General features: G+C 55.9%; 5 protein-coding genes across 5 annotated transcripts; 3 read left to right on the top strand and 2 right to left on the bottom strand.

Annotated features, from left to right (window-relative positions):
* Positions 1-243: 243 nt before the first annotated feature.
* On the top strand, positions 244-2622 carry F5144DRAFT_286981 (pheromone A receptor-domain-containing protein). The gene is made up of 3 exons (XM_066783770.1): positions 244-1037; positions 1094-1616; positions 1671-2622. Exons 1-3 carry the CDS (start codon positions 392-394, stop codon positions 2593-2595), a joined length of 2094 nt encoding a protein of 697 aa, XP_066641258.1. The 5' UTR covers positions 244-391; the 3' UTR covers positions 2596-2622.
* A 1153-nt stretch (positions 2623-3775) lies between these two features.
* Positions 3776-7580, bottom strand: F5144DRAFT_286942 (uncharacterized protein). The gene is made up of 3 exons (XM_066783769.1): positions 6019-7580; positions 4284-5964; positions 3776-4212 (listed from the first exon to the last, which is right to left on the bottom strand). The coding sequence occupies exons 1-3, from the start codon at positions 7426-7428 to the stop codon at positions 3947-3949; spliced, it is 3357 nt and encodes a 1118-aa protein (XP_066641257.1). The 5' UTR covers positions 7429-7580; the 3' UTR covers positions 3776-3946.
* A 2400-nt stretch (positions 7581-9980) lies between these two features.
* Positions 9981-11557, bottom strand: F5144DRAFT_653394 (uncharacterized protein; the record flags this gene model as incomplete). Its single annotated transcript, XM_066793077.1, has 5 exons — positions 9981-10542; positions 10610-10755; positions 10876-10892; positions 10922-11471; positions 11546-11557. 5 exons carry the CDS (start codon positions 11555-11557, stop codon positions 10296-10298), a joined length of 972 nt encoding a protein of 323 aa, XP_066641256.1. The 3' UTR covers positions 9981-10295.
* A 521-nt stretch (positions 11558-12078) lies between these two features.
* F5144DRAFT_653392 (amidase signature domain-containing protein) lies at positions 12079-14424 on the top strand. Its single transcript, XM_066793076.1, has 7 exons — positions 12079-12463; positions 12593-12637; positions 12761-12814; positions 12874-13272; positions 13347-13473; positions 13526-13645; positions 13714-14424. Exons 1-7 carry the CDS (start codon positions 12113-12115, stop codon positions 14133-14135), a joined length of 1518 nt encoding a protein of 505 aa, XP_066641255.1. The 5' UTR covers positions 12079-12112; the 3' UTR covers positions 14136-14424.
* Positions 14425-16648: 2224 nt separating this feature from the next.
* F5144DRAFT_460129 (uncharacterized protein) lies at positions 16649-18241 on the top strand (the record flags this gene model as incomplete). Its single annotated transcript, XM_066784976.1, has 1 exon — positions 16649-18241. A coding segment is annotated over one exon (1593 nt), but the record flags the coding sequence as incomplete, so codon positions are not given.
* Positions 18242-19922: the final 1681 nt, after the last annotated feature.

Raw genomic sequence — 19922 nt, 5'->3', positions numbered from 1 at the left:
CCAGAAAACTTCCCGCAACACCATATCACAGTGGGGTATCGGGGTCGTCTGTCTCAATGTGTCAATGAACAGCTTGTCGTCAATAAGCCAATAGAGCAATAGAGCAATAGCTATGGAGGAGCTCACCCTGCCGCCCCCTGGCGCATCGCTCGCTGCTGTGTTTCTTTATGTTGCCCATCTCTCGCCGCCGTTAGAATCTCTGCTTCTCTTTTGCGTGCCTCTTTTCTTCTTCAGAACCAGCTTCGACTCTATCTTGGGTCCTCCTTCGTAAAATCAGCGAAACCAGTCTGTCCCTGAAGTTCAAGAACAGGGAAACAGACATCTTTTCTAGCCCCTTCTTCTCTTCTCCGCGCTGTCAGGCTCCTCTAGCCTCGATTTACACTTCGCCACCATGGCCTCGACAAACACCACACTGCCTCCCGACAGGTTTGCCCAGTTCGGCTTCACAACAACCCCTGACGAACGTATTGGGCCCGGTGCCCCCTACACGTCTCCATCCCTCCAAGTCAACCTCTTCTTCAGGGTCTTCCTCGGTCTCGTCTCCCTCTTTGTCACATGGGTACCCGCTCGCCTTCTCTGGCGGAATGGGGAGTTTGCCGGCGCTGTCATCTGCATCATGCTCCTGGTCCTCAACCTTATAACCGTCATCAACGCCTTGATATGGCGCGATGACAACGTCCAGACGTGGTGGGCGGGCCAGGGGTGGTGTGACATTATGACTTACACCTACTTCGCTATGCATACAGCCTTCAACATCTGCATGTTCGAGATTATGCGCGGCCTAGCCTCCAAAATCTCCCTCAGCCGCGCCGACAAGCCGACGCGCAGCGAGAGGCGCCGACAGCGAATCGTCTCGGCACTGGTCATCTTCACCGTCCCCGTCATCCAGGTCATCCTCACCTACTTTACCACCTTTGGCCGATACAACGTCTCCACTCTGATCGGATGCAGTGCCGTCTACTACCCCAACTGGCTCTACCTGGTCTTCTACATCCTCCCCACCCCGGTCTTCGCCGTCGGCGCAGCTTACATGGCAGGTAAGTCATCACAACACAGCCCCTCTGAGATTAATATCCACTCACCCGTGTCCCAGCTCTCACCTTCTACCGCTATCGAAAGATCGACAAGGTCACCAGGGAAGTCGCCCGGTCCAAGGACGGCGTTGCCGCGGCGAGGCAGGATCGGGTTAGGAAGAAGCTCTACTTCATGACGCTGGTCTGCATCATCGTGGTGCTGCCGCTTATCATGGTCCTGCTGTTCTTGAACATCATCGAAGGTGCCCCCTGGGACCTACCTTACGACTTCGACACCCTCCACTTCGGCCCGGACCCTTTTAACGTCTACTTTATCTCCTTCACCACCTCGGATATGATGAGCTTTTCTGCCATGAACATCGTCTACATTGGCGAGATTGCCGGCATTGCCGTCTTCATCCCCTTTGGCACCACCCCCGAGGCCCTGAACATGTACCGCGGACTGCTTCTAGCCGCTGGGCTAGGTTACGTCTTCCCTAAACTGAAGGAAGAGTATGTGCCCCGCGCGAAACGCGGTGGTTCCTCGTTCAGCTGGGGCTCGCTAGCTGGCCCCTTGCGTGGTATGAGCCTACTCGGGACTAGGTATGTTTTCTACATCTCCATGCAACGGGCTTCTCAAACTAATTCGCACCTCAGCTCATCGTCCACCCACAAGGACTCACTCCTTCCCACCGCCGAGCAGATTTCAATAACTAGCCGCGTCGACAGGGCACGCTCGTCCTCTCTGAACCAAAACCAACACGAGGATCTCACCATGAGCGGCGGCATCGACTCCCTTTCGTACCCCGAAAAGACTGTGTCGTCTTCCACCGCCAACCACAACCCCTGGCCCGACCTTTCCGTTAGCGAGATCGACGCCGCGACAGCCCAGATCGAAGCCGGCCCTCTTCCTCCTGCTCAAAACCCCTACAACATCCTGCCCACCCCGTTCAACAAACCACTCCCAAAGTTCCCCTCCCTCCACATCCCTACCACGCAAACACATAAAACGGAACAACAACAACACCAACCATCAACCTTCCTAACTCTCCTCCCAACCCCTTCCCCAAAGACCTCCCTCCGTGGAAACCAATTCCAATCCCAGCCGCACAGCGCACCACCACCGACAACATCACCCTTACCATCAGCAACACCAACCCCCAAATCAACCAACCCATACCGCAACCACCAAACCACCCCCTGGGCAACAACAACACCCCCAACCACAACCCCTTCTCCCAACATCACCACCACCCCACACAGCATCACCACCACCCCCCACGCCGGCATAACCCCCCACCCGCACATCGGCGTCGCCACCCGCGTCTGGGCCACCAACAACCCCAACAACCCCAACACCACCACCGACGCCGACACCCCCGAGACCAACGCCTACTGGAAGGCCCGTTTGCGCGAGCGCGCATGCACTACTACTATCTCCACGGAGGGGGTGGTGCGGGTGGAGACGAGTATTGCACGGCGGTCGGTGGAGGTGGATTTGGAGAGGGCTGCTGCTGCTGCTGCTGGGCTTGGTGAGAAGGAGATGGGGATGGGGAGGCGGGTCTCGAATGCTGCGAGCTAGGCGCTTGGGGTTGAGAGGGCTTTGGGGGGGGTGGAGGGTTGGTGGGTGAGAGGGGGAATGAATGGAGGGCGAGATTGAATAACGGGAGTGGGTGGATGGTTTCAAGTGGTACACTTGCTGGATGCTGGTATTTTTGGTTTGGTTGCAGTTCTATTCAACAGTTCTTCTTGGAGGTGACAGTTTTTGGGAGGGGATGCCAGGTTTGTGGGGGGTATTGGGGGGAGAGGGATGTGTAATGTAGGAAAGGCAAGTGCCACATATTTATTCCTTTTCTTTACTTTTGTCAATATCCAGGTCCCTGAAGATTGGACTGAGCCAAAGGCTCCCGGGATGGTTGGGGGATATACCCAGAATGCAAGACAAACTTAACAATGCCGCTTTACATACACTCACTCTCCTCCCGTTGCCGGTGTTCAACCCATATCAAGGATCATTAAACACACATATTTACCTCACATATGGATAATTGCTATCGACGGGCCACTTTTACTTGTTTACGACGGAGATGTGCGTAAGGCCAAGACAACCTCAACGGCAAGCAATTGCAAAACGCCAGAATATATTGAGTATCCAACGAAACAAGTATAACAGCCCACCCCATCCGCGATTTGCAGACGGGAGACGGGCAGCTCACTGCAGCGTATATAGGAGGAATATGGGTATAACCGCACCCTGTATGCGTTCCATGCTCTCATCCCTTCTGAACAATCTCCCACCACCCACCTCTGTCATAGGAACACCACCACCCCCATTCTATCCCGGACAGCAAGAGAGAACAATGCGAAAACAATGCAGTCGGTATCATATCTTCTGGTCTCATCTTATCAACTCTCATGCAGGGGCATCAATCAACAACAAAAGGGAGGGGAAAAAAAAGGAAAACAAAGGAAATAAGAAAAGAAACCAGACGCCACCAATGATGATGCAGCCATATCCATACCAAAACCCGGCCAACCAAAAAAATAGACCGAAGAGACGCTTATCCCTTGAAAGACGAGATGAAAAATGAGAAGAAGAAAGAAAAGATCAAAGGGAAGCAACCCCCTCCCCCGCCTCCCCCGTCCTTTCCACCATACCCCGCGCTGTGTCGTACTTGACCATACCTCCTGATGCAGGTTTCGCTTCCCTCTCTCTCTCTCTCAGTGACCACCCTCCCCTACCCACGACGATGGAATACCCTCATCCCCCATTCAAGCAACGTCTCCTTCCTCATCACAATCTGACCCAAACTCCACCATCCCCCACTACCCACTATCCCAAAATGCCTCCCAACGCAACAACCCCCTCCCCACAAGCACACAGTCTCCCTCTCACCATGGAAACACACCCCACCCCCAACCACCACAACCGCCTACTCCATCTGACACCACGGGTGCGCCAAGACCTGATCGATATTATACCGCTGCTCGACATTGCGATCAAGCATCTTGCGAATGAGATCAATGCTCTCGTCACTGATGGTGTAGGGGATGCGCAGGTCGCGGTCCATGATCTCGTCGATGCTGTAGAAGGGGTTCTCCTTGTAGATGATGGTGTACAGCAGGATGCCGAGGGCCCAGACGTCCTGCTCCTTGCCGCCGTAGGGCCGGCCCGCGAGGACTTCGGGGGCTGCGTAATCTGTTGCGGGGTGCATGTTAGTGCTTGTTGGTTGTGTGGTACCCGGGGAGTGGGGGCGGAGGGGGGCTTACCGATGGTGCCTACGAAGACGTCAAAGGGGCCGCTCTTGATGTACGCGGCGCTCCCAAAATCGATTAGTTTGATGCGGCCCTCGCCGTCCAGAATGACGTTCTCGTCCTTGATGTCGCGGTGCACCACCTGTGCCTTGGTGTGGAGGTGGTGGATGGCGCGGGCGACCTGGACGAAGATGCTGCGGCTCTCCTGCTCATCCATGTTCGTGCGCAGCTCGATGTAGTCGAACAGGTCCATGCCGGGGAGGCCGTGGGGCGCCATCTCAATGTAATAGTTGACCTCGTCCTCGAAGAAGTCGTCCATCTCCACGATGTTGGGGTGCTTCAGCTCTCCCCGTCGAAGGTAGTCGAGCACGTGAATCTCAAGCGGGACAGTTCCCAGTCTACGGTCGCGTGTCCACGTGTCGACAAGGATGCGTCGCTTGGTGACGTACTTGAGTACGCACTTCTTGCCGGTGTTGCGGTATCTAGCCAGTTTGACCTGCCCATATGCGCCCTGACCCATCTCTTCGAGAATGGTGAAGTCATCGATCGACTTCTTTTGTGCTGGCTCTGCCGACTTGGACGAGCTGGCTTGCTCCTCCTGGGATTCGGAAGCCCGCTGCGAACCGGTCAACTTGGCCGCGGCAGTCATGGCGGCCTCCTTCAACTGCCGTGCCAACGACGGAGATTTTGCCTCCTCTTTCTGTGAGTCGTCCGAATCAGATTGCATCTCAAGTGGCGTGTGGGCCGGTGTCTGGCCGGGCGATGGTTGGTGCAGCGGGGTTGCGGTACCAGAAACCAAGGGTGATGACACTCCCATGTTTGTCCGGGAGGCATGGAGGTGCCGTGAGTAAGTAATCCAGAGAGCGTACACCATTTCTGTTTGGGCCAGGACAAACTTGTCGCTCGCTTCACCCGTTGGTGACTCATCATCATTGTTCTCCAGCAAAGCCTCGTTGTTCGTCGCAACTTGCTTTTCACTCTTTACGACCCGCATTTGGATGTCGATTCGGAGTTGAGACCCATCCCGGTGGCGAGCCGGAAGACTATCAGGGCGAAGGAACCCCGCAGCAGCATCTGGTTGTCCCTCCTCGAGTGCCAAAAACGCCGATGCCTTTCGGAACGAATGCTCGGGAATGATAATACCATCGACGAGATGGACGCCGTCTCGCTCGGTGAGGACGCGCAGTATCTTGTCAAAATTCGGCACGAGTTGGTTGATCGAGATCCCGTCCGGCTTCTCGTAACCAAAGAGCGCGCCGCAGAACACAGAGTTGGAGCTCTTGATTGTGAGTTCGTGCGGGCAGACCACGACAATGCCGGCAATGTGCGGGAAGCTCGACACGCGCAGTTGGGTAGTCCCCTTGACTTGTTCCACCGTCGCCGGGATGTTGACCCGGTCGCAGTTACGACATGTGTAATACTTCCTCCTCGCGATCTCGCGGTAGTCGATCTCGCCGAAGCGGGGGTCGATGTCTTGCCTAGGGACTCGGGGTATCAACAACCCAATATCTTGGCCTGGTTGTAAGCTCTCGTTTCCCCAGATGGTACCCAGAGCGCCGGAGAGCTTGAGGACTGTGCCGTCCTCACCGACGTCGATGTATGAGACATCCTCGTGGATCTCTTCCAACACCCAGATCAACCCCACCCGCTTCTCAATGACCCAAAAGCTAGCAGAGCCGGTCGCACCATTGCGTTTCTAAACAGAATGTTAGTTAGTCTGAGTTGCATCACTGAATTGGTTCTTACTCACTTGAATCGGGACAACGTCACCGCAGAGCAATACACCCCTGGATTTGTTGCTTTGGCGGTGAGCTTGCCCCGGTTTGGGGGGCTTCGGATCACCACTGTGAATGGTGGCTGGTCGTCTCGCAGCCTTGGGTGTCTGCGATCTCGAATTTGGTTTGCTGAGAAGCTTCGCCGTGATCCCACCGGCGCGTGCGCCAAAGAGACTGGACGTTTGTACGGCGGGCACCGGCTGAGCGATCTCGCTCTCGGAACCATCTCCGATATCCTCGTGGTTGTCCTTCTGCAACTTCCCAACCAGCCATGCCCTCCTCTCTTCTTGGACTACCTCCAATATGCCCATTTTTCTAACCTCGGCGGCAGTGACGCCGAACAACAAGCAAGCAAGGTCGTTGGCTGAAAGGATGGTCCATGGCGGTTTCGATTCGGTCGTAAAGATTGCCTGGGCGGCAGGTACCCACCTTGTCGGGTGACTGTGCACGGTAGGGCCTGCGCCGGCTGGCGGGTGTACCGCAGGACCAAAGGGCTGTGATGGCCGGTGCTGTGGTTGCGATTGCGGCTCAGTGGCGTGGAACGGCTGCGCCATGACGTCCATGAGCTTCTGTTGCACCGATACTTGCACGGTGTCTGTGTCGGTCATGGTACGCTTTAGAATGCTAGGGCGTCTCGACGGTGGTGGTGATGTCTTGGCCGTGGTACCACTCGCGCCGCTCTCATTCGTTGGCGTCCTCGATGAGCTCTCCGACCCCGTATTCTCGCCGGACGGGGGGTGCGGCGGCGAGTCAGGAGCTGCAACCGAGGCGTCATGTCGAGAAACCGCCACCTCGCTAATCATGGGCGGGGGTGCCGCGGCGGTCGGAGACGTGAGGGGGGTCTTATCGATGGGTTCGGGGCTCGAGGTCCTCGGAGCGAAGCCTCTGTCGAATACGTTTGCATTTGATGTCGTTGCTGGCCCGGTTAATGGCCCGGTAAGAATACTGGGGTCTCCGTTGGGAAGATTCCCGGCGCCGACCAGATGTGCCTTTGCCAAAAGATCCAGCATATTTTGGGTTTCCACGTCCCCCGTCACCCGTGCTTGAGCGCTCGCTATCCCGGCGTTTGACGAGGCTGACCATGCCATCCTGTCTCTCATAAATTCCATGGATCGCTTCAGGACGTTCTGACGGTTGTGTATCAAGTCTTCGGATTGGTGTGCGAACGAGAACGAATGGAGTGATTCGGACGGAAAACGTGAGAGGTCTTCAGTAAAGGTGGGAGAGGTCGGGTAGGGCGACAGTGGGGCCGAATGGTCTAGAAACATGCTGGCCGATGTTGACCGGGACAAGTCGCTAAGTGACGGGTTCCTACTCGATAATGACGGCATAGTGGGTGTCCTCATAGCATTAGGTTGTTGGCGGATTCGTCTGAGCCCGGACATGCCCAAGCCGTGGTCATGGTCGGTGATGAGAGAGCTCCTACGCCACACGACTTCGGTCAGTAACCAGCCATGAATTAGTGCGGGACTGAACCTTATTTTGACCGAGTCAAAGCAACAGCCCCCGTCCCGCAAACGACCGGCACCCTTCTTGCTTTTCCGGAGCTGTACCTTGACATGGCGTCGTACTCGGCCGCCGAAGCGCCGGCATCGAACGAGAAGCGGATGCGAGCCTTTTCAGAGTTGTCGCCTACGGTCCCAAGATTTCCGGTGCTCCTGTTTTTGGGTATTTGCAGAGCCGGTGAGAGCCTCTGGCGGTCGCGGGCCTCGGCGCCGTGACGCGTGGTGGTGTCTTCGCCTGTCACGAGCGCAGCGCACGCCTCGGTGTCAGCACAGGCCCAGCGTACTTGGACTCGGGGCAACTTTTGCTTTCTGCCCGCTGGGCGGTGCTGAGCAGGCGGCGGCGCAAGGCTTCTGACTCACCATTGTCTGAGTTTCCGCCGCATATACCGAGCATAATTGAGGTGAGCAATGTACGTGCAGATCTATAGGAGAAAAAACAAAGGCAACGATTGGCAATTTCCTCGCAGCGAGGGGAGGAAATCCGTAGCCAGATGGCGACCGAGTTATCGATGGAGAAATCGGTTGGTGGGGTTCAGGCTGCGTCGCCTTGTGAGGACGGGACCAAGCCACGGCGCAACGCCGGATTTAAAGGGGCCGTGTCAGGCCGTCCTTGGTCTCAACTCGGCCTGTGTGTGGCCTTTGTACCTACGAAGTACCTTGGGTACCTCGAACCGCCACTCTGATGGGTAACAAAAAAAAAGTAGCAGCGCTGGTAGGCTGGCTTGGCTTGGGGACAGCAAAAATGAAGCAAGGCCGTTCATCCGATCGAGAATGGAGAAGAAAATGGTATCGATCAACACTTGCCTCTTGGAATGCAGTGTCGCGGAATATCAGCGGCAGGAACGGCTCGCAAATTCTAAAAAATTAGAATTCCTCACAGGGCTAGCTAGCGAACCACGGACCCCCGCAGACGGCGATGCACAGCATCCGGCACGCGGGCATGAAGATGTGGACTTGTCTTTTTATTTTCTCTCCCTTGGTTGCAGCGAAGGAGACGCTGTGCCGCCACTGTTAAAGACCCCCGCAGACCACTCAAGAAACCTCATGCAGCACGTGTAATTCTGTCGATTTCGAGGCAAACCCAAGCCAAGAAGATGCGGGCTGGGCTGCCCGGATTAATGTGTGATATCCTCCATCCAGGTGCCAACCGAGGGTATCGGATTCGTTGCGGGTTGGTCCAGATATCCATCCAGTCCACCAGCCAGTCCCCCATCCTTATCCTTGGAGTGACGGAGGAGTGACTTTGGTCGCATGGGGTAGCACTGTGTCTGTACAGTGTCGGCTCTTGAGGCCTGAGACAAATGCCGGGACGTCATCGTTACCACCCACTCAAGAATGACACCGGGAAATGCGCATTCTGACACCAGTTTCGATTTTCCATGCTGGGAGCCTCAGAATAAGCGAGGGCTGGGCTTCTCCCCTGGTTGTCAGCGGACGATGGTTCCGGCCGCCAGCACGGGGACGACAGGCACAAGCACAGTTCAAATATGGAGATGCGCACGGTTACCCTGCAGATTCCCTTGTTCTTCAGGAACACCTCGAATCCAAGTTCGAAGGATGGTACCTTGCCTTACCTTAATCAAAGCTATTGTACTTTTTGGCGATTTTATTTCTAATGAACTCGGCCCCCTTCATGTATCATCACTTGGTACAGTTTGACTTCTATCTCAACAACAAGTACACTTGGACTACTCACACCGCTGGCTGGATTTGAGGTCATGTCATTTGGCTGCCAGCAACGGCGGCCCACAACCCACGCTCATCCCGAAACAGAGTACATACGAGGTCATCGTACATCATGTTCCGCATCTTGGTCGACGATCGTTGCCCTAGTTCGGAATTTGATTTTAAGATGTCTTGGTAATTCAGAGACATGTCAGGCTTTCAGCTCTTTGCAATGCGTTCTAACAAGCCCAGTCTATACTACATCTGGTTCCTTCGCCGTGAGGCAAAAACAATGTGAGAAAAAAAATGAAGTTGCGGGGTTTGATGACCTGCACCCCACGCCCACGCCTGCCTTTTCTGCCTCTTTTCAGATTATGTGTGGTAATTGTCACCAGGTCACCCAAGCTTCATTGCCTTCATTGCCAGGCGACACCAAAATTGGCGGTTGCTGTGACACAGTCAGCTGCTTCGCATCCACATGCCCGAAAACTTCAACACCCTCGATGTCCATGTGTATGTATATGCGTACTTGCTAAGACAGGGACACAGGCAGGCCGAGGAGACAGCCTGTACGAAGTGCATCATCAACAACTTGGTTTTTTTAGTGACATTTGATTCATCCTAACCAACCCGGAACATGCCCTCAAGTGTGTTGGTTCACGTGAGCCATGTTAGCCGTTACTTTGGTTCCGAGAAGCCGGGATTCCCAACCAGGTTGAACACTCCCCGACCTCTGGGTCAGGCCAAGATAGGTAGGTAGTTGAGCCCAGCATTCATGAACTATTGGGCTCTTTTGACAACCCAATCCCGAGTACCAACAATGACGCCCTGGCAACCCTGTCAGGGTGCTCACTCAGCCAGCTGCGGGAAGCGCTTGTATGTACGTGCATAGGAGGGGAGTCGCCTCGTCATATGAACCAAGGTGAGAGATTATTCAAAAGTTTAGATATTCGGTCTTGACCTAGCAGAGCAGTACGAGCTAGAGTGGTTGTCGTCCTATGGAGGTGTACCGGGGTTTAGGGCGATGCTTGGAGAGTACCTACCTACCTAGGTACCAATTTCCTGAAACTCGAGTTTGCATCCTAACGATACCCCGACCAGACCATGAGCTGGTAGCTCTCATACGTGTCTGGCAGTGTGTGATAACGGCCTCCCTGGACCCGCCTCCGGATAGCCTCCGCCTCGGCGTGCAACTTTTCTGCCTCTTCAAAGTCTCCCCGTTGCCTGTGTGCGTCAGCGAGAAGCCTTAGTGCTCGGGCGACGTCACCATGGTCGCCTTTTCCGTTCGCGTTGGTCTCGCTGATAACCCTGGCCGCCTCCAGCTCGAGTCTTGCTCCGTCCTCCTAGTTAGCGTGAACACGGGAGAGGCGCGGTTGGTGTAACAGAGGGTACAGACATTGCCTGGTCCGCCTTTCCACTCGCCATCGCAATGAGGCCAAGCTTCATTCTGGTGGCCGACACGATGGCGTGCGTTGCATTCTCCCGAGTCTGGATCTCCAGGCACTGCTGCAATAAGGCCTTTGCCTCCTCGTACTTGCCTTCCTGGAGGCGGAGGTCACCGAGAAGATAACAGTACCTAAATCATGCACGACGTTAGTGACGGAGCCACAGATGATGCTGCCCCTTAATACACTCCGCAGATATCCTAGCCCTTTTTGACACCTGGACCGACACCAGAACTGTGTCGGTAAAAGCATGTGTCGCTCACCTTCCCACGAAGTGCGTTCCTCTCCCGTACGTTTCCTCTGAGTAGTGCCTCCCAATCTCATAGAGCCGTTCCGCCTCAGCATAATCCCCAAGCACTGCATAGGCCTTTCCCATATTGAGATATCTAACGTGCAGGACCTTGTGTCCATCCGGGTGTTCTCGTCCAGAAGTCGGGCCATGTCAAAGTACTTGGCCGCTTCGCGCATCATCTGAGGTTCTTGTGACTCGACGAGTAGCATGAAGCCATAGTTGTTGTAAGCATCGGAAAGATCCATGTCGTCCGGGGGGAGGAGGCGCTCCCGAATGCGGAGAGCCTCTTCGATAAGTGGCCCGGCCTTTTCCGCGTGCCCCTTTTCCGACTCCACGAGCGAGGCCGTATTCAGAATATGGGCCCACGTGAGGCTGTTCTTCTCCTCACAGACCATGTCCGCCGTGACGAACAGATCTTGGAATTCTAGCCAAGATCCGCGCTCCATGAGAAACCGGCCGTAGCTCTTAATGGGCCCCAGAAAGGTGTCGTAGTCCCCCGGGGACACTGGCGCCCACCGATGCTTGCGGTAGCATGAGCCATTCACAACACATAACAGCAGACTTGACGGAGACGATACCTGGTAATATGAGCTACCGATTGTGCCATGTTCTCGTAGTGTAAGAGAACTCCACAGATTCTAAAGCCCCGTCAGGGGACAAAGAACATCGTGCTCGGCTGCCCTGTTTCCCGCCCAACAGCGCTGAGGGAGACCCCAAAGCTGCTGAGATGCTGCAGAGTTCCAGCCCTGTTGGCCTCCTGAAGCTGTGGTAGAATAGCCCTACAGAACATATCGAGTAAGAGAGTGTTTGGCCAGCCTGGGACAGCGGGCTGAGTGTGTATTTATTATATCATACGCTTAGGACGATACGGTGTATCAAGAGTCAGGTACCTAAGTACTGTTACGAGGTGCGCACTCGCATCTCCCCCAATTCTTAAAAGCCAAAACCCCATCTGGCGCCGCCTCCGACTGAGGCGCCTCCAACATCTGCGACTTTCGGACCAGCAATTTTGCACCTCTCGAGGCTCATGCTTTCCTTAAGGCTGATCTTCCAATCCATTGTCTGTCTGGTCGGCTTTTCGGTTCTCTTGATGCCGGCAAATGGAATCCTGCGACAACTGGCTTCCTCCGTCTTCTCTCGCAAGCGCCCATCGCCCCCAGCCATGGACCTCGATCTGCTGACGGCGACCGTCGACGACATCCAGCGACTTCTGTCCACCAGCTCGGGCCTTACCAGCAGGCAGCTCGTCTTTTTGTCTCTCGCACAGATTCAGCGCCACGATGAGTACCTGCGGGCTGTAATTAGCACCTCGCCTGAAAACAAGCTTCTGCATCGCGCCCAACTGCTCGACGACGAGAGGAAAGCCGGTGTGGTCCGTGGGCCCCTGCATGGTATTCCTGTCTTGCTGAAGGACAACATTGCCACCAAGCCTGCCACGGGCCTGGATACCACCGCGGGCAGTTTTGCCCTGATCGATTCAAAACCGCGTGAGAATGCCGTGCTCGTCGACAAGGTGAGCAGAGCCTCCCTCGCCTGTACATTCTCTGCCTGTGCTAGACACCTGAGCCATACGCTGGCTGAGTATGGCACTGCACCAGATGGCGCCCAGTCGCAAGTTTGGGAACTGACATCTGCTCCATAGCTTCTCGACGCTGGTGCCATTTTGCTCGGGAAAGCAAGTCTCTCAGTGAGTGTTGCTGCGCCTTTTCCGCCGTTTCCTCCTCTTCTGATACCGCCGATTTAGGAGCTGTCCTGGTGGAAGGGATCGCGCTTGATCTGTGGTTGGAATGCCGTCCACGGCTAAGCACAGTCTCCCTACGTGCGCGGGGGCATTCTCCTAGATGATACATTTGCTGGACATAGCGTGAGTCGACAGTTCCCCCAAACCCGCCGCCGCGAGCCTGACTGACGTTTTCCATTTAGAACCCGGGAGGTTCTTCCTCCGGTCCTGCTATTGGCGTCGCCGCCGGCTACGCCCCGTTTTCCATCGGAACAGAAACCTTTGGGTCCCTCATGCTACCCGCTGGGCGTGCAGCCCTGTTTTCCTTGAAGCCCTCGAGGGGCATCGTGTCCACAGTGGGAATAGTTCCGATTTCCCGATTCTCCGACGCGCCAGGTCCCATGACAAAGACCCCAAAGAATCTGGCCCTCGTCATGGACGTGCTGGTCGATAAATCCAAGACTCAGGTTCCTGAGGGAGGCTACATTTCCAGGGTCACGGGCTCTTGGAAGGGGCTCCGCATCGGCACGCTGGACCCAGAAGTCTGGAACTTTGGCACGCATTCCAGAAAGATACTTGACCCATCCATGGAACAGCAGCTGGTATGGACCCCTCTTTTCCTAGTCATCTTCTCGTAGCATCTGACCCTGCCAGCGATCTGACGCCCGCCTTATAGAACGACCAAGTCCGCGCGGCGTACACCGAGATCGAAAAGCATGTTGACGTCTTCCGCAACAATATCCCGATGCCCTTATCGTCGACATTGGATCTCGACGGGGAGCCTTGCCTCATGCAAATTTTTGGTTTGAGGATCACAATCGGAATCTTCTCAACCCACACTAACACATTGTCCAGAAAAGGACTTTCAAGGCGAGTTCGAGGCATACCTAAAGCTCTGCGACACACCAAAAGTCAAGACCCTCGGAGAATTGATCCAATTCAACAGAGACCACGCTGACAAGGAACTCCCGCCCGGTACGCTGCAATGGCCCGGTTTCTCGTCCCTCCGTCCTGAGCAGAACCCGGCGACTGATTCAGAACAGGAAACTCTAACCAAGAGGTCCTAGAGACGTGCTACAACACCAACATAACCGAACAGCAGTATCATAGATGCATTGCACACGTCGAGGAGTATGGTCGCGAGCTGGGTCTGGACGCGATCATGGAGAAGTACAACCTCAACATCATCATCGGGCCCCTCGAGTGCGACCTGGGAAACTTTGCAGCGAGCGCTGGTACGGCGTCCCCCTTGGCAATCCGTGAGCCATGGGCGCCCAAAAAGCTGACGCGTGGACTCCGGGCAGGCTATCCCATTGCGTCCATGCCGCTTGGCTATCTGGACTACAACGGCAGACCGCACGGCCTCGGAGCAGTAGCTCGTGCCCATGAGGACGGTCTTCTCATTCAGCTGCAGAGCGCTTTTGAAAAGACATTCCCCCGGCGTCGCCCTCCGATGAAATTGTGAGGGCACCAGGCAAGTCCCAGATTATCGTTGTGGGCCGTGATATCAATTATGGAGGGAGCTGGCCACGTGTATCGATTCGCCCGCCCCCACAGCCCTTTGTCCTCGCTCCTTGCTTGTAGTCCTTCATCACTTTCTGGTTTGATCGTCCTTGCAAAATGGAATTGGCTACGCTGGGCCGGCGATGCCGAACATCTTCGTGCTTGGCCTAGTTAGATGGCAACGGGGAGCCTTTACGCCCACCTTGGCTAGGGTGCGATCGATATCTGGTGCCTGAGTGCCAACTCTCCTGGATCTCGCAGGGAGAACGTGGCCTACGGGGTGCTCTAAGTCATCGACCATGCACTCACCTGGATATGAGACGTTAGTACACACTTCCTGTGTCTACTTGTCAGCATGGCTTTTCAAATGCGGCATTAAGCCGTAAGATGAAGCGTGGCCAATGAGCATGATGGCTGGGGTCGTGAACCTAATGCATGCGAGGGAACGAGTGGCGTGAGACCATTTCCAGACACAGCCGACGACCTTGAACTCGCTTCACCGGCGCCCCTGTATATATATATACTCTCGGGCTCCGCAAGCCCGATGTTAGGTCACTCCCGACAGACCGTAGGAACCCGCCCCTGCGGTGAGGTCGGTTTGCGGGCCGGCCTTCCCACCTGAAACGGGCGGCAATCACGGCGAGCCAAACTTGCCAGACGCCAGAGACACACGACGCGCCGTTCTCACTGCTGCCAGTTCACATGTGTGGGGGGCCAGGGCACGAGGGGCTCCGTGGATCAGGACATCACCCAACATCCCCGTGCTATCCCTGGTCGCGTGACCAAACTTTTCAGGGCCGCAACAAAGACGAGCTGGTCAGATGGGGCGGATGCTTGCAGCTTGTCGTGTCAGAAGACTTCAAACATAGTTAGAACCCACACTGATGGATCATGAGCAGAGGATTGCTGTCTACTCAAGCGGGCAGGTTATTGGGTTAGGGGAAACTCAGCCATCCACTGAACTGAAACCTTGATAGCTTGGTATAGTTATACATACCACCGTTGATACTGATGAGCACAGCAAAGGCACAAGGTTCCCAGTCTTGGTACAGGAAGGGGAAAAAAGGGTCAAAGGCGGGAGCAAGTCTGCAGTGTGGTATTGCTGGGGTTCCCCACCCCTCTCTTTGGCAAGGTGGGGGAATTCGGGGTCTGCTGCCGGGGCTCAGGGCGGGGAAAACCACTAAATAAGCCAGATAAGATAAGGACCGCACGTTGACCAGGCCACCCCACCTTCCTACTCAGAATCTCCAAGTCTCCCACTGTCTTGCGGTTCCTATTAACAACGAACGAGAGCCAATCGACGGCCATCTTCCCAAGTCACGAACACTCCCAAACGGTGCCACGGAGGCGGTCAGATGGGGAATCCAGGGCCTGGCCCATCCCGGTTCCAGGTGTAGTATTATCGAAAACGGCTGGCAAGCAGACCACTGAGACTACTCACCACACTCGCCCACTGCCAGTGACTGCCCCTCTCTCCTGCAGGGTCTCCCGACTGTTTCTTTTTCCAGGGTCAATAAATGATGCCTCAAATGCACCCGACAGCCCCCAAGCAGTAGCCTCGTATCTGAATAGGATAGGGAAGGCTGATGTTAGGGGAAAAAGCAGTTGGGCACCGGCTTCACTTTTATAAGGGAAACCGTTCGCTGCCCCTCACCACGGAACCAGTTCCAGTTTCCCCAATCACTGATTCCCTCTAATTATCATTTCTCGGGATCCCTGTTTGGCTTGCCTCACATGCCCAGTTTCCCGAAATCGCCGAGTTCTCTCCGTCTGAAGACTGGCTGGCACCGCTGTCATCGTCGTCTCATCTTGGTGACTAGGTTCTCGTATCCTATCCATCCTTCCGTCAACTCCGTGAGCAGTCAACCGTCTTAAGCTGGGGATCTACTGTGGTAAAGGAAGCACTTTAGGTTGGAAGCGTGTGACTGTTCAGCTGGGCAGTCTAGGTTGGTTGGGTTGGCGGCAACAAACGGGCGACAAAACCCAGCTGCCCCGCCAACATCGACAACAGCATCGACGACGACATCTGACACCACACACTCGTCATTAGGCCGTATCTTTTCCCTCACTGACTCGCCATCCGATTTATTTTCTCACTCAGCTCCATGGTCCACTGCTAAATCAGGAAAAAGCCGGCATCTGCTGTTGTCCGGGGTAGGGAATGTCCCTCCTTGTTCGGGCGACTTCCCGGCGTCTCCTTGTCCGCGCCTCTCACCCGCTCAGCCGCTGTTTGAGCTGGACCCCACCATCGATATCATTCCAGATCCATTTGACGTCGCCACCTCCGCAAGCGCTCATCCCAAGCCGCAATTGGGCAGGTGAAGGAGAAATCTCCAACACACCCTTTTTCGTCGTGCCGCCGCCTGAACCTTTCCCTCCGTCAACCTCAACTTCCAGAACAGACGCTCGTATCTTGTCCTTCCTGCTCCTGACTGACGCCTTGCAATCCATCCCGCTCCCGGGGTAGTTACCGCCATGGCCGACTCTGATGTCATCCACGAGGCTCTGACGACGTCACCGAGCCCCGCCCTCTTGGACAATGCCCCAACTAACGATGGGGGCATTGAAAATGGGGCAGAACCGCGATCGAAGAGGAGAGGGCGGGATAGGCTGCTTCGTAGCCTTCAAGGCATGCAGTCCTCTTCCTCCCTAAACCGCCCCGGCCGTTCCAGATCCGCAAGCAGTCCTTACAGCAGGTCCGGCAACCTTTCTTGCATCAGCCTGGCCTCCACCGCCTCTCCGTTCGGCCAGCCGAGTGCGGGGTCCTACTTCTCCCAGTCGTCCGCCGCCGCGATCTCGAGCGCCCATACGTCGATTCCGGCCAGTCCGATCGCCGAGTCGCCTGCTCATGAGGGACTCGAGTCGGCGCTGGCCAATCGACCAGTGGGCTTCACTACGCCCGCCCCGGCCACGATCTCCCTGCCAGCAAAGATCAGGAAGAGGTTAAACGGATTCAGTCTTTGGGCGGACATGCCCCACGAGCTCAAGATTTATGTCCTCTCGTTCCTTGGGCCGAGAGACTTGGTGCGGATCTCGCGAATCTCCCGAGAGTTTCACAAGATGTGTTTTGACGGCCAGCTATGGACAAGCCTTGACGCCTCCGAGTTCTACAGGGAGATACCCGCGGGATCACTGGCTAATATCATTGTCTCAGCCGGGCCATTCGTGAAGGACCTTAACCTCAGGGGCTGTCTTCAGGTGGAACACTACCAGCGGGCTGAAGTGATGGTGAAAGCGTGCCGGAACCTGATGAATGCCACGCTGGAGGGATGCCGGAATTTCAAGCGTTCGACCCTCCACATGCTACTCAAATCCAATAACCGGCTCGCCCATCTGAACCTTACCGGCTTAGACGCGGTGAACAACGCCACCTGCAAGATCGTGGCCAACTCTTGCCCGCAGCTGGAAATATTCAACGTCTCTTGGTGTAAGAACATGGACGCCCGGGGCATCGCGTTCGTGGTCGAAGCCTGTCCCAAACTCAAAGATCTCCGGGCCGGTGAGATCAAAGGCTTCAACTCCATCCCGGTGGCCGAAACCATCTTCCGCACAAACACACTCGAGCGCCTTGTCCTCTCCGGTTGTGAGCACTTGACCGACACAGCTCTGGAAACCATGGTCTACGGCTCCGATCCAGAAATTAACCTTTTCAACAACCGCCCGCTGGTCCCGCCCCGGAAGCTCCGCCACCTCGACCTGACCCGCTGCACCGGTCTCACTGACCGCGGCCTCATGTCCCTAAGCCACTTCGTACCCTGTCTCGAAGGTCTCCAACTCTCGGGCATCAGCGCCCTCACTGACGCCGCCCTGGAGCACATATTAGCGACTACCCCGCGCTTAACGCACCTCGAGCTGGAGGACCTGACCCAGGTCTCTAACTCCTTGCTCTCCAAACACCTTGCGAAAGCCCCCTGCGCCTCGGGGCTCGAACATCTCAACGTCGGCTACTGCGAGAACCTGGGCGACGACGGCTTGCTCCCCGTCATGCGCGCTTGCACGCGCCTCCGCAGCGTCTACATGGACAACACCCGCGCCAGCGACCTGGTTCTAGCCGAGGCCGCGCTCATGGTACGCAACCGCTCTACCCGCCGGCCGCCACCAACGCCGGGTGTGTCCCCCTCACCGCCCATAGTCAGCCTGAGCCTGGCCATCTACGACTGCGCCAACATCACCTGGACCGGCGTCCGCGAGATCCTGCACCGTAACACCACACCTGCAGACGCCACCGACGCCGACAAACCCGCCGACAGCGAGGGGAGTGCCGATACGGAAGCAGAAGCAGAAGCAGAAGCAGAAACAAACGAACCAGCCGCCTCCCCCACCATCACACCCACCTCCACCTCCCACAACCACACCACCCACCCGCAACAACAACAACCAAACCCCCTCCCCCCCCTCCCCACCGAAATCATCGCCCTCAAATGCTTCCACGGCTGGCAAATGACCGTCGACGAGCACACCAAGCGCGTCCTGCGCGGCGACGGCCCCGCCGCCGCCCGCCTCGAGCGCAAGTGGGCCGACTACATGCAGGCGAGCGAGGAGATGGGGAATGCGGGCACGCGGAGGAGACGGCGGAGGGCAAGGGAGGCGCAGGCGCTGCATGATTTGGAGGGGGCGGTGGGGGGTGGTGGTGGTGGTGCGGTTGGTGGGGGGGTGGGCAGGAGGAGGGCGAGGACGACGGGGTGTGTGGTTATGTAGAGTGGATGGGGGTGTAGATGGGGATGTGATGGAGTAGGGGGGAGGGAGGAAGGGGGAGGGAGAAAGGGCTAGGGAGAAATAAGGAGGTTTCTTTGATTTGGTTTGGGTTGGTCTGGTTCGCATGATATGATTTACGCACGGATGGGTAAGAATGGGGTCAGACGGGGAGGGGAGTTCGGCTGGGTGTGGTCTTCTTGTTTACTTGCCATGGGTGGTTTTCTCCCACGGGCGTTGAATAGGGCATTCATTGGATCACGGTCTGTACAGTAGGAAACGGAATGTACAGGCTTCTTTTATTTGTTTATATGGTTGCTTGATGCGAGTCGAGATGAGGGATGGCTTGCGTCGGGCTTCTTACACTCGCCTCGCATCACGTAGGGTTCAACATCACATACGTATATCGCATTACACCACGTTACTGGTTCTAAGCCCGTCTGTGGACAATAAGTCTCCGGTGAATATGGGCAGTGAAATGGATCTGGTTCGGTTGAATGACGGCTTGGCTTGACTGTGCCAAACAACCCACAACTGCTGTATGCCGGAAGATGAACGAGCCCACATGTCTAAACACATAACCTATCTTAACGAGGGTCAGACGCCTGGTTCACCATCTTTACGGGATATGGATTGCTATGATGCCTTGTTGAAGGTCCATCCTGTTGCCTGGCTAGAGCCCGGATTGCATAAAGCACTCGTGTTCCCCTCACTCAGTTATCGGCCGCTAGGTAACGGTTCGTTTGCAATGCACAGTAGTGTCGGGCCTACTACCACTTGACCAGCCGGCCTGCGATCGACATTATGTTTACTGACTACTCGGTGCCGTCAGTTCCTACCCACCGCTAGTGTGGTCGCCTTGACGAGATCGTATGATATCAGCACAGCCAGCGTCAACAGTCTGGGACTGCTAAAGAGGCGACCTTCGTTTCAACCTTTCTAGTTAGTCCCGGGCCAAAAGCCTGATCTACAGGGACATATGGCATTGGCATATGAAAGGCGCTTTCCCACAAAACACATCGAAGTGTAGGGTGTTCCCTTGAGCTTGTAACAGTAT

Source organism: Chaetomium tenue (assembly GCF_020726465.1).
Source record: "Chaetomium tenue strain MPI-SDFR-AT-0079 chromosome Unknown F5144scaffold_5, whole genome shotgun sequence".
Classification (NCBI taxonomy): Eukaryota; Fungi; Ascomycota; class Sordariomycetes; order Sordariales; family Chaetomiaceae; genus Chaetomium; species Chaetomium tenue.
This window is presented reverse-complemented; position numbering and strand designations above follow the sequence as displayed.

What these genes read in the sequence shown, in the direction of transcription:
- F5144DRAFT_286981 (XM_066783770.1), top strand. Translation starts at nt 392, where the DNA reads ATGGCCTCGACAAACACCACACTGCCTCCCGACAGGTTTGCCCAGTTC. An exon ending in CGGCGCAGCTTACATGGCAG is followed by an intron (nt 1,038 to 1,093) that starts GTAAGTCATCAC and finishes CCCGTGTCCCAG; the next exon opens with CTCTCACCTTCTACCGCTAT. An exon ending in ATGAGCCTACTCGGGACTAG is followed by an intron (nt 1,617 to 1,670) that starts GTATGTTTTCTA and finishes TTCGCACCTCAG; the next exon opens with CTCATCGTCCACCCACAAGG.
- F5144DRAFT_286942 (XM_066783769.1), bottom strand. Translation starts at nt 7,428, where the DNA reads ATGTCCGGGCTCAGACGAATCCGCCAACAACCTAATGCTATGAGGACA. An exon ending in GTGACGTTGTCCCGATTCAA is followed by an intron (nt 5,965 to 6,018) that starts GTGAGTAAGAAC and finishes CATTCTGTTTAG; the next exon opens with AAACGCAATGGTGCGACCGG. An exon ending in CGTCTTCGTAGGCACCATCG is followed by an intron (nt 4,213 to 4,283) that starts GTAAGCCCCCCT and finishes ACCCCGCAACAG; the next exon opens with ATTACGCAGCCCCCGAAGTC.
- F5144DRAFT_653392 (XM_066793076.1), top strand. Translation starts at nt 12,113, where the DNA reads ATGGACCTCGATCTGCTGACGGCGACCGTCGACGACATCCAGCGACTT. An exon ending in ATGCCGTGCTCGTCGACAAG is followed by an intron (nt 12,464 to 12,592) that starts GTGAGCAGAGCC and finishes TCTGCTCCATAG; the next exon opens with CTTCTCGACGCTGGTGCCAT. An exon ending in TGACAAGGAACTCCCGCCCG is followed by an intron (nt 13,646 to 13,713) that starts GTACGCTGCAAT and finishes GATTCAGAACAG; the next exon opens with GAAACTCTAACCAAGAGGTC.